Source organism: Sceloporus occidentalis, unplaced genomic scaffold, assembly GCF_023333645.1.
Source record: "Sceloporus occidentalis isolate IW3139 unplaced genomic scaffold, rSceOcc1.0.p SCAF_49, whole genome shotgun sequence".
NCBI classification, from domain to species: domain Eukaryota; kingdom Metazoa; phylum Chordata; class Lepidosauria; order Squamata; family Phrynosomatidae; genus Sceloporus; species Sceloporus occidentalis.
Window position 1 is genome coordinate 7,183,247 of NW_028317029.1, and position 13,529 is coordinate 7,196,775.

The window sequence follows — 13,529 nt, forward strand, 5'->3', positions numbered from 1 at the left end:
ATATATTAGATATGCAATTTTTGCAGGTTTTTTGCCACATACCTTGGCTAAATTAGTCCCCTGTATAGTAGCCGGTAGCTCGCTAGCCACTGGTACCTCTCCAGATACCCCCAGATTAGCTCAAGATAGATTGCGTTTGGTTTATTCACTAAAGAGAGTGTTGGTAGGGGACATTTGTTACGGTTACAGCTCCTTCACTTTGCTATTCATCATGATGGGTCATCGGTGGAAAATTTCACCTGCAAGAAGGGCTATGCTTTTCCTATATGGGGGGGGGGGGGGTCGGTGATTTAACTATACCTTATACAGGGCCAGCCAAGCTTACTGCTACTGGTAATTTACAGTGAGGTCAAGGAATTGAAATCCCAACCCTCCTGCAAATTCTCCTATCAACTCTGCCTTTAGTGAATATAAAGCAAGTGCTTATGGAATGAGACTGATGTATGTATTCTAGCACTACTAACCCTCAGAAAGAAATACAAGTAAAGAAATAAACTTGTAACATATCCGAATAAAATGTTTTAAAGTATATCCCTAACACACACAGTACACAGTAGCTTGTTTTCTCAACATGTTCGTTAATGAATTAGCTCATTCAACCAGATACCAGGGACCAAGTTTAGGCATTCCCTTAAATCTGGATTTAAATATTGTGATAAAATGCTATTATAATATAATATAATACTATCATAGGTTGCACATTAGTTTTACAATCAAGAAATTTGGAGAAAAAGTGAGGTTCTGGGCCAAATGCAAAAGGGTGTATTAACCCTTTTCTTACTGATCACTCCATATCCATTGGTACGTCCCTGGAACATAAACATTTTGCTCTTCCATTGTCCGCCGGGCAGTTACGACGTTGATCAAGATTCTTCTTCGGTACTTACTTCTTCGTTCACGATAAGAGTGTGATCTCTTTCTTGATAACCAATGCATACCAAGAACCTGAAATTAAAAAAAGGAGAATACGTGACCCTGGGCTCTACTGACGCATAACAGCTCTCATTCTGCTGTTTTACATAATATAATACCAAAAGTTAGAATTAAGCTACATAACAAGCCAATGCAATATAAATGAAAAAGAAATGAAATTTTGGTTCTTTGAATTTATAAAAACAAGAGGGTCTAAAACACAGGCTGACTGCATACAAAGTTTATTAGCCAGTGTATTTATAGTGTTAACTCATCTGACTTTCTGGAAGGCGAGTGGCCGTGCAGTAACTATTCACTATGTTTTGAGTAATATCAAGTACTTGCAAGCTGCTGTTGGCGACATCTATACTCATACGTGTGTATTTTTATTACTTATTGATATATATTGATATTATATAGCTGTACTATATTACATAGTGGTGTTCAGTACCTTGTGTGCAGCAAGTAATATCCACGGTCTTTTGACGGAAAGTATATAATAGATATATATCTAAGCGGGCTAATCTTTTCTTTCTCCGGCAATGTTCTCTGTCGTGGGCATACCCAGGAACTGCCTAGGGTAGATTCCTCAGCGCTCTCTAACTTGGTGAGGACTGCCTTCATACAGTGGCGAGGCTAGCTGCACATAGGACAGGGTTAGCCCTAGAAATCCTTTAGTGGGGGGTGGCATGGCATAGACCACTCTCCAGCATGAGACCTGGGGAAGCAGGGCTTCCCGGGGAGACCCTAGGTCAAACCCACAGAGTCCACAGGTATGGTCATGGGCAATCATTAATGGCAGATTGCATGACTGTATGGCCATATGCAGTAGGTAATATCCGTATGCCAAAATAACAAAGACAAGAGCTTAAATATAAAAATCTAAACATTTTCTTTGTAATCTGCAAGCACACCGTATAGATGTTTATGCTCTAAAAATAGCACCTTTGTCATATGTTTATAAAACGTTATAAATATGTAAAACCTCTTGCCAATGGAGGTCGGCAAGCCAGCCTGGAGCCCAACTCTACTTACCATACAACACCAATTGGAATTAGGCAGAGACCAGCAGATAACAAGAAACTGAACCCTGGGAACCACATAACTGTAGAAGCATAGACGCTTTTGAAAGCGGATATCGTGAGGACTCCCGTTATACATTCCAGGCAGGCAATGCAGGCAAAGAGCGCTCCTGGTAGACGGGAAATAAAACAGAGGACATCTAAATCATGAACCCAGAAACAGATACCTATGAGAACATCAACTCAACCACTCAACCACTAATGGTGTTTATACAGCGATGTATTTACTCCACCTAGGGCAGTGTTCCCAGCCGTCTCCTTTGTAATCAGCTCATTGTGACACTGGGGGGCCCTGACCAGTTTTGCAGCAAGGGGGCTGCCAATGTCGGGGTCAGGGTACATCACAGTGTCACGGGTTCAAATGAGGAACACATATCAGAAACAAAGGACCAGCTATCTTTAGTTCTGTTCTCAGGATCTATACCACTATTCCTCCCCATTAAATTACCTCTTCCTTATTGTTAAGTTGCTGATTCATGTGCACTGGTTCAGGCAACCTTTGCAAGGAAAGTATGAAGAAATTGGGACGGAAATTGTCCTTCAGAACAGGAAATTAATTAGTTATGCTAGCGCTTTGCCACAGGCCTTGGCTATTAATCCCCTAAATTGAAGACTAAATATCTCCAAAACAGTTAAATTATTGAAAATCCCCCAAAACAGTTGGATTTAGATATGCCAAAAGCTGTGATGGTGGCCTTTCTAATTTAAAAGGATTACGTCACTGTGGACATAAATGGCGAAATTGACCAAAACAGAGAAATGAAAAAGATTCGTTTCTGCCTAAAACCGCTTTCTGGTGAAACTTTGACTGAGCAATTATTTCCTCAGAAGAGATATTTTGAGGCTATTCTTCCCCTTTTCGCTCATGCAACGAATCGCCTTCTTCCCACAGAAACTCTTTTTACTAAAACTGTCCATATAATTCTATTCCAAATGTGTTGCGAAACCATGCGATTCAAACGCCAGCAGAAACAAATCACGGTTAAACAGGCGGAAATAAAAAATGTGCTGTCGGCACCTGCACTTATTCACTTAAAATATCTTGCTTCAGTGGAAACTTTGCTAGGTTGACTACAGTATTACTTTCACCGGTTTGAGGCAGGCTAAGGGAGCCCTTTAATGGAAGAAGAAGGTCCTTGAAAGCCTGTGTCATCATGGTGAAGATGGAGACTGAGGGTTTCTGACCTTTCATTTAATGTTATGATTAATGAAAGATTACAAGGGCGTCTGTGGAGATATAGCCAAGAGGGACTTCAGCATGATTTCTGGCCCCCTTGTACCCCTCTACGCCAGGAGCTTGGGTGGATGTCTGCTTCCACTCTAAAATGGGCACAGTCCCCCCCCCGAGTGGTGTGTGTGCCGTGCGAGGCAGGCTGGTGCTGGGAGCCAGGTGGACCATGTGCTACCATAAGCAATCACCTGTGAACGGATGTCTTAACCCATGAAGTGCACTCTTACCTTTCCACTTATAACATGCCTCCTAAACACTTGGAAGGTAAGTGTATCACAGTGTTCTATAGCCCTAAAAGCCAAAATAGTATGTACATAGACAGCAGATAATGTGTTTATGGAATAACACCACCTATCCAAGACAATGAAGTGTTGGGAGTATTTGAGGATTCTATCCACTAGGGATCTGCCGATTAAAACATACGTATCTACATACGGACCTAGGGACACATGGGAATATGCTTCGTTTGTGAACCTTCCAGATGCTTATCTTATCATAGCTTCTTGCAGTAAGTATCTGCAAGGTTCACAAACGGAGCTTATTCACATATGTCCCTGGGTCCATCTGTAGATGCGTAGGTTTCAACTGGCAGCTCCCTAGTGGACAGAAGAATGAAATACTCCCAACGGTTCACACTTGTTATTCGTTATACAGTTTACCGTATATGTTGGCAAAGAGTGGATTTTGAAGTATAATTTGACAACCAGTATTTTTGTGATCACATTTTTGAAATGTTGGGAGATATGCCAGGGCCGGATCTACCACATGGCAAGAGGGGCAGCTGCCCCCGGTAGTGCAAGGAAAGGTGTGCGTTTGAGCTGCTCATCAGCAATATCCCTGCATAACCCTCTGCTTCCAGAAGTGGATGGGCCACCAGCATGGGGCGAGACCACCGATCCCGATACCAACAGCCCTAGTTACAGCTGAACTGGTATATCCCTTTGAGCAATGCTGTACAAATCGTTCTGCCTTTCTCATAAGGCTAACCCAAGAATGAATAAGGTCATAAAAACGATCATTTTCTGTATTTTATGTTGCCAAGTCGTGTAATCAGGGTGTCTAATGGCAGCCTGGTCTCCTCTCAGCATCCGGGTCATATATTGTATAATACCTACAGTATTACTGGGATGAACAACACACTAATAATAAAAAGTTTAAAAAATACCATTTGCTCACCTTGTTCATCTTCTAAAACTACTTTGGACATCATAGAGCGCAGAACGGGAAACGGCATAGCAGCAAAAAGAATTGGAATTCTCACTGGAAAAAAAGAAGAAATCCTCGTTTACAATAAATTAAACATGAAAAGACATATTGGAAGATAGAGGAATGTGTGTTAAAAAGTAAATCCGGTGCAAAGTAAGGAAGGTGGTCTTATCACCATAGCAACCAGGAGACTGTTCTTGCCAACTGGACCATTGCACCAAAATATATATATTTTTTTTAATATACCCTCTATCATTTCATATAACTAAAAACAGTGAGAATTTCATTTTGGGGGCAGATATTTGTGTTTATAAAATATAATTATTTAAATATTGCATTCTGTTACATAAACAGCTATGAATGATTCACAAAGACCTACCTCTAACCGCAACCCTACAGCCATTCCAAGCACCGGCAGGTATGTACTAAGAATCAGCATATATGGGATTTTCCAAGCCCCCCCCTCCTGCGCCTTATATATGGAAATGGGTGGAGAGAGCTTGAAGCCATAGCCACTCCCCCACCTGATCAAAACCCATCCCGGAGACTAATTAACGAAGGGTTAACTAGCTGTGATTTCTGAAGCCTCGGGGTAAATCCAAGACAGTTCCCAGGTATGATAACCATCCTGTCCAGGCAGGGATTGCGCTCGTCTTTCTTTACATCCATGTATTTTTGGTTTATGGGTCCAAGATAAGAGATTAGATACGGTTTTTTTTATATATTTACAGTCCAACATAACAACTTTTACACTTTTATATAGAGAAACTTTTCTTCAGAAGGTCAGAGAACATTCTTTTACAAAACACCATAGGAGAAGGGCTGTGTGTGGCTATAGCGGTGATATAGGTATTCCTACAGATATCCCATAATATGATTCATGCATATATTTTCTCACTTTGGATTTATGTATCATCATTGTCTTGTTCCTAGACCTTGTATCTTTATATGCCGACTGATAAGATATGTTTCTGTGATATGAAACATTGTTTACTTAAATAAAAACTTGCTCTTTGTCATATTACATTCCTACGCTAACCATGATGAACAGAACCCAAAATGGACTTTCTTTAACGAAAAAAAAAAAAAAAAGCAAATCCTTATTTAATGGTGGTGTTTCACTTACTCTGATGAATTTAATACTTTAGCTAAAAGCATCACTAGAAACATTATTCCTAGTACTGGTGAAGCCCAAAACTTCTGTAATAATGTAAAAAACTTTGATATCATTTTAATAATTTCAAAAGGAAATAATAAAATAATATCTTAATGTTTATTTACTTAATATACTTGAGTATGATTAATGTTTTGGTTTTTTTTAAATAAACTTTTACATAAAAATAAGTTCATAACCTCAATTTGACAAATAAACACACACATTATATATATATATATATATATATATATATATATATATATATATATATACACATATATATAATCTACCTGTTTGACACGTGAAATCGGTAGTGATTGTGTCAGTTAACCTTTTCCGAGCTGTAGAACATCCCAGCCTTTCCACAATCATATAGACCCTGACTAATCCAAAGACTGTGCAAAGTTCTCTTTATATGATGTTTTGGTTTAGCTAGCTTGGAAACTTGTATATTTAGCACATTATCTGCTGAAAATGCAAAATATTAAACACAGCTGCAGCCAACTGGACATAAGAATCCAAGTTAACTTTAACTTAATAAATTATCATTTGTTGAACATAGTCAATACCGATTTCTAAAATCTAGTCTGCCCATTTTTCCTGATGTAGAGACTAAAATCTTAGATTCAGGAGTTATGCCTATCCCATGCATGTTTAATTCCCTCACTGTATTAACCTCCACCACTTCTGATGGGAGGCTGCTCCAGTTCTCTACTACCCGCTTTCTAAATGAAACCACCTATCCATCATATTACATTTGGAGGTGGGGGGCAGGGGCAATTATGGCTCAGACAAGCTGTTTGTGGGCAAAGAGGCCACAGCTAAGCTGTTTCAAGGCACTAACAAGCTGGGAGGCAAAAATGGCACTGGCAGGCTATTTGGGGGTTATGATAAGCTGCTTGGGGCAGACGTGGCACTCACAAGCTGTTTAGGGGCAAAGGTAAACATGGCACTGTGGTGGAGTTGCGGGGCAATTTTCGCCCGGGCCCTGTGGTTTCTAGTTACTCCCCTGTGACAGTTGTTTTCATTGCCCAACCTGCACAAAAAGACCTATTATTATTTTTACCTTTTATTGATTAAGTGCCAACAAATTACACAGCATTACTTCCTCGTTCCTTGATGAGAAGAACAGAATGAACAAGAAACTACCCTGATGAGAAAAAGTTCTAAAATAACTAAAGATAACGATCCAAATGAATACTGCAGCTTTTATAAAATATCATCTCTGTAGTGCTTCGCCATTTAGTATCGCTAAGTTGTTTGCTTTTGCAGAGGGTAATACTTTAATATTTAACGCACCGCTTTTAATTGTGCTATCCTGCGATCATTTTATCTCATGGTAACCTTACATGGCATTTTCCAAGTGGCTAACAACATGTATGTTTGGGATAAATACTATACCGTTCAGCTCTTTCCAATGCTGAGGTGTACCTTACCTAGCATCATGACGACTGTGGTCCTGGCGAAAGCTGCTAGGGTTATTCCTATCATCCCAGACAGCACTCCAATGAAGACAATGTATGGATCTTTTAGGCATCGGGAAAACAGATAAATCCCCAGGAAACTGGTCACAAAGCAGAAGGTGGAGAGGGCCGAACCCCATCCAATGAGAACGGCGTCCCAACAGAGAGGCGCATCCAGCTCATACAGGGTAAAGAGGGCAGTTGCCCCAAAATTGGCAAATAAGTATGAGTTAAAGGCAAAAAGCAAGAGACCTACGGCCACCCGTTTCTTGACAGACGAGTGCTTGAACAGTAAAAACACTCCTAAAAACAGTTCTTTAAACCCTTCTTTACTCAAAACATGTTGCTGGAATTCGGATCTTTTCACGGTTTCTTCCAGGAAAAATATAATGTAGAAAATGACAATGATATAAAGTATAGCTGGGATGGCAAATGATAGTTCAAAACCTAATTCCTTGATCATATACCCAGACGCGATCCCTGCAACCCCACTCGCCACCCCAAGAATCATATCCACGAAAGCGATGTGCGTGTTTTTGTTGTGAACGTCCTTAGCTATGTCAGCCACGTAGGAAAAGCAGCCTCCTAGAAACGTTGCAAAGCTGCCAAGGAATCCGCTGATCAACGAAGCCGCGTATAAAATCTCTAAAGGCAGGGAAAAGAAGGAGGTTGCGCAATACACCAAAACAGACAACAAGCCTCCAACAGAAGGCAAAACGAGGGATGCTTTGCGGCCGTGTCGATCGCCGTAGGACACAAGGATTAAAGACATTACGAGACTCGGAACAAGGCCGCTTAAATCCAGGGTGGAGGTGAAATACGACGCTCGCCTCTGGACTTCCTGAAACAAAATAAAATTCAAAGCTGTAACTGTCGTAAAACACAAACAAAAATGTTAAGTATGCACATTTTACAATTTGGAGTATTAGCATCAATCATTCAGTCAAATAGGCAGATTTGGCCATTCTCTTGCCACAGGTCGCTGCTTCCTTGCAGAAAAATTGTCGCTTATTTTTACCTTAAATGCCTCTAAAACGGTTCCGCTGATGAAGACGCAAAGCAAGCAAAGCGCAAGGAATAGGTAGTGCTTTTAAATGCATTTAGTGAAAGTAAAAAGCTGTTAAATAGTTCATTAAAAAAAAAAAGGAATAAAACAACTTCAACTTTGTTGAACTAAAAGAGGCAAAGGGAAATCGGGAGGCAGTTGCCCTCTGAGTTGCTCTGATCTTGGAAATTTAAGCCCCCGATGTAAAGAGCTTAATGAGTCCATTGTGTTGTCTTAGATTCAGTCTAGCTTCATGCCTATCCCACGCAAGTTTACATTCCCTCACATCCACAAAGCCTCTGAAAATAGTTTTAGATTTACGACTTCTTATTTTAACATCTCTCCTCCTTTCAAATACACTTTACTCCTGTACTCTGTTACATCGCTTTCTGTATGTATCTCCTCTCTCTCCTCCAAGCTATACATATTGGTCTATATAGGGACATGCACACAGAACTGTTGGCAGGATTAATCATTTGCTCCTTTGTGTGCTTCTTCTCTGGACACTTTAGACAGTTATCTTGTCTGGGTGCCAAACCGAAGTGAACCTCAGTACTTCTCCCAGGGTTGGAAGGTGCGAGCACCCTCCTTTCAACGGCCGATGAGAAGATCTCAAGACTAAGACTTCTTCAAGTCGGCCATCAAGTGTCTTTATGATCAGATTTTCCACTCCAAGATATGATGGTGATATATAATATCCACCAGTATTAATTGGACGAGTTTAAAAACCTGGAGTTTGGTTAACTTACTTATAAAACCAAACGCTACTCTAGAAAGCAAATTTCAACTAGCTGCTCAGGATCTTTATATTTATATGTGCAGCAAATTTTATAGTAAACAATGATTACCATAAACACAAAATGTTTGTATATTAAATATATATATATATTTTTTTATAATACAGTTTTTTGCATGTTTTATTTTAAAGGATTCAGTATGAACCTCCCTATATAGCCTATTTGTTTTGCTGAATGTATTCTGGTGTTCATATTATTTATTTTATAAAAAAAAAAAAAGTAAAATAAAAGCTCTTGTTGAAAGTCAAAACGTACGTATGTTTACATATAAAATTCATTCATATTATTTTAAATGCTTCCAAAAACGTCGGCAAAACGGACGATCAAACTGTACAGTAATCACTAAAGCATAAACAGCTGCCTATACCATAAACAACTTAAACCTGATTCAGCAGATTTTACCCATCTCCGCTTCCATTTCCTGTTTGTGTATATTATATATATGCACACATACATACATACACACACATATACATACACACACATGTAATCACTAATCTCTAACTAGTGGCATGTATTTTTTTCATTTTGGCTTTGGAATAGGTATCTTAATTAATATCTTTAGCATAATCACTCGGTCGCAGATAATTTAATTCTAGATTTCATCCTATTTAAAACTATAGTAAAAAAATTGGTATACATTTATGTAGAATGTTTAACGAACTGATAACTTTTACAGAATAGCATGATCTTTAAAGTTCTTTTTCATCAAGAATTACATTTAAACCATGGTTCATAAGAATTCATTAGCACGTTTTTAATACTTTCTGAAAAAAAGGATCGGAATAATCCTTCTACGTTTTAGAACGCATGCAAAAATCCAGCATAATACACATTAAAAACTTGACTGTCCTGTTATATAACAGTCATATATATCTTTCTCCTATTATTAAGCCCGTATCACATTACTTAAGACTAAGCACTTCTGAAGTCTAAAAGCTGCTCATTTCCTAGTTTCATACACAGTTTTATCAGCACCCAGCAGTGTAAATTTCTACAGCCCAATTCCATCTGGTCGCCATCACAGATGATAAGAAAACGTCTGTGTCATGTTGTGGTCCACATCACAAGCTTGGGTTTCACTTGCTGGCTCTAGTGTGTGGCATTGTATATCACTATATCTTATCCCAGTTTGTATATCACTGTTAAAAGAAGAGGACATTGATATGAGCAATATTAATTATTCCCCATTAGAGAGCTTACGAACTCTAGAGCCAGGTGACGACTCTACATTCACAGATGTCCCAAGAATCTGTGTGAGTCTCCTGGTGCACACAAGAATATCCCTAATGCACCCTCTCTCTCAATGCCTCCCTACCTTCTCCAACGACGGTTCCCCCGTCTTCTTTATTCCACGGCTTGGCTTCTTCTCTTGGCTTTTCTTGTTCTCCTGTCTTCGTTCCCTTCTCCCAGGATCCGCTCCATTAACTAGGCCTCCTGGAGCGCTTCCTCAAGAGGAGGGCTGTTCTTCCTCTGAGGCGTGCCATGGCTCCACCCTTTTCGCAGAAGTACTCCAAGAGGCCAGAGTATTGAAGATGGATTCAGACGGAAATAGAAGCGTTTCTGCACTTCTCTTTCTCAGAGAATCTGTCGGCATCTGCCTGGTTAACAGAGTTGATAGAGGGAAGAAGTGGACAAAGAAAGAAGACAGAAGAACACGAAGAGGCACGAGAAGAAGCTGCAAGGGAGACAGGGACGAGGAAGCGGTCGCCAGAGAAGGTACAGAGACCACAAGTGAGCGTCAGAGAGAGAATGTGAGAAATTTGAGTGTGAGCTCCTTGCTTAGTTTCCATTTGTTTCGCTGTGGTTCCTCCTTGTTTTCGGACATTCTTATAAATTAACAAAATTGGCAAATTTCGTAAAAAATTTAAACTCGTGCAAACCCGAATGTAAAGGTCTAATTTGGACTAAAATGCACGCAATTCTAACAACTTGAAACACACGGAAATAACCAACAAATCAGGAAAACTAAACATACACATTGTTAGATTGTAGCTTAGTATTTGTGTTATAAACACTACAATATATGTCTTTCTGGCTTTGGTGAGAGGTCCCAGACCCCCAACCAATCTCCCTGAAGCCTGTTTTACAAATTTGAGACCTCTGAAATCAGGGCTGGCATAGTCTCCAGAAGGGCCCAGACACCTCACAGCGTCACTACTACTACTATTATTTATTGTTTTATATAGCGCCGTAAGATTCAGCAGCGCTGTACAAAGGGTAGACAAAACATAAAAAATATAAAAAATGAAATAAAAAACAATAAGTGTTAAGTAAAGTGCAACTTATAACACACCTCGTGAAAAGACCACTTTAAATTTCCACTCAAATAATAATAAACATAAAGGTGTAAGCGCACGTGCCCCAATACACAATCTTAGGGTAAATCTGCATATATACTTGCATATAATGTGGTTTAGACCTCTCTTTTAGCCCTGTAAATTGAGACGCAGAGAGATCATACTATAACCCATAAATGCAGTAATGATTTTAATGGGGTATAGAGTAAACTCACATGTGAGAGAAAAAAAGACACTTGAAAAAGACAAAGTCGAAACGCGTTGTGTATATTGGGGAAATATAGGTTTTCATGCCTAGTTCTCCTTATTTTAATAAAAGAATCCAGAAGGAACAGAACTGTGTGGATCCTTTTACTGCCTGGAGTGGGTTCAGAAGGTAGGCATCCTTCCGTTTACACCCCAAGTGGGCACCTTGAGTTGTTTTTATAGAGCCTGTTCACGGCTCTATCTCATGTGAGTTTATTCTATACCCCATTACAATCATTACTGCATTTATGGGTTACACTATGATCTCTCTGTGTCTCAATCTACAGGGCTAAAAGAGAGGTCTAAACCACATTATATGCAATACAGATTTACCCTAAGATTGTGTATTGGGGCACGTGCGCTTACACCTTTATGTTTATTGTTATTTAAAACATAAAAAATTGTTTAGATTAGAGCAACAACATAGCGTCCGACCACATACCTGCCAGCGTTCCAAATGGCCAGATAGGGACACTAGTTGAGGGGTTATAGTAGATAAGGGGCTAGAAGGCAGAACTTTACCAGGACATTTTATTTCTATAACTGAATAAGGCATTTCGAAGTAGACCAGTTAAAAAATGTATATAATAGGTCACAGCTACTGTGTGGTCTTCATAGACCAGCCATGCTCCAGATCTCCAGTCTCGAAACATATTGATGGCCAAGTACAAAAAACGTGAAACCAAAATCCTCCATCCTCAACGTTTCCATACCTTTTGATGTATGAAGGAGGGGCTGCTCTGGTTTGTTTCGCACTGGGAGACATTGTCGCTGTATGGGACACTGGAGTTGAATTCCTCCTTCCACAGTCTCTGATATATATACAGCTGCGATATCGGGGAGCTTACAAAGCTCGCAAAACAGTAGAGCGCAACCACAGGCTCAACCACCCGGAACTGCTTCATAACGCTGGGGACAGGAAAACCCTCACGGAAGCATCACTTTACTCCTAAAAACGTAAGAAACAGATTCAGGTGGAACGTCTACTTCTATTAGGTCGTATTTCATAATATCGTACCTTTACCAGGACCTCTTCATACTGTCGGTGGCACCGATGCATGGGAGACAGAACGCAAAAAGACAGACATACAGAGACAGGTCAAAACTATGAATTCATGGATTGAAATACATAACGAGACCAAAAAAAAATAAAAAAATATTTGAAGTGTTAGAGCAAGAGGTCATAATCTAAAACCAGAGGGTTAGTGACTCAGATGTAGTGTAAAGAAGATTTACTTTACGGAGGGTGGTAGATACGTGGAACAGCCCTCCAACAGAAGTAGTAAAGATGTTTGAGTATGTATGGCATGGGCAAAAGGCCAAGACAAGAACAAGGATTAAGAGTCTTTAGAGGAGGAAAATGGGACTATTTGTCAGGAGAATATCATTAAACAGCAGGGATTTAGGCATTTTGATGTTTGCTATTCTTCATTCATGCACTAATGGGTTTTTTTCCCCTCACTTGTTCTTCTTCTCATTAGTAGGATATAGACATAATATAGAACACAGGGCCCTCGGCTGGATATTAATGCTAAAGCAGAAAACGTATAAGAACCTGGGAGATTCTTAAGTATATCGAATCTGTAGGGGATGTGTATATGGTTTTCTGGTCTAAGCCAACTAGGTGTAGGATAGGGTAGCAGCCCCTCTTCCATTAATCTCTACTGCAACTCCGTCAATGCACTAATAAGTCCCGTATATTGCTTTAGGTCACAACATCTCTGGGCCATATTTATCCATGCAAAGTTTTTTCGGTGAATAAATATTGTTACACACAGCTCTCCCCCTGCTCTCAAACAGAAAAAACTATTGGGTCGTGGCAGAATTGAATCACTAAGTAAAGTAAATAATCACAGGAGTATCACTAAGGTAAACAGGTTTTTAGGTATTTCAATGCCAACGTGACTCAGCCGGGAAGTTACTGAACACAAAGCGTCACGCAGATACATGTGATTAAAAAAACAAAAACAGGGCTGGATATTCACTAAAAAAAATGACCAAGTGGCCAGCTGGACCCAACCAGGAAAGTAAGACGTGGGGCTGTGTCTCGGCACGCGGCGCACCGTTGTGATTTAAGTTACAAGCCTTGCT

The 13,529-nt window shown here is 39.8% G+C and overlaps 1 protein-coding gene across 1 annotated transcript; it reads right to left on the reverse strand.

The window, feature by feature from the left end:
* Positions 1 to 863: 863 nt before the first annotated feature.
* Positions 864 to 12,343, reverse strand: LOC149288987 (lysosomal proton-coupled steroid conjugate and bile acid symporter SLC46A3-like). The gene is made up of 5 exons (XM_089491219.1): positions 12,152 to 12,343; positions 7,024 to 7,891; positions 4,402 to 4,485; positions 1,948 to 2,104; positions 864 to 945 (listed from the first exon to the last, which is right to left on the reverse strand). Exons 1-5 carry the CDS (start codon positions 12,341 to 12,343, stop codon positions 864 to 866), a joined length of 1,383 nt encoding a protein of 460 aa, XP_089347345.1.
* Positions 12,344 to 13,529: the final 1,186 nt, after the last annotated feature.

Coding starts and splice junctions, on each gene's coding strand:
- LOC149288987 (XM_089491219.1), bottom strand. CDS start 12,343: ATGAAGCAGTTCCGGGTGGTTGAGCCTGTGGTTGCGCTCTACTGTTTT. Junction 4,486..7,023: donor CACAGTCGTCATGATGCTAG/GTAAGGTACACC, acceptor CTTTTTTTCCAG/TGAGAATTCCAATTCTTTTT. Junction 946..1,947: donor ATTCCAATTGGTGTTGTATG/GTAAGTAGAGTT, acceptor TTTTAATTTCAG/GTTCTTGGTATGCATTGGTT.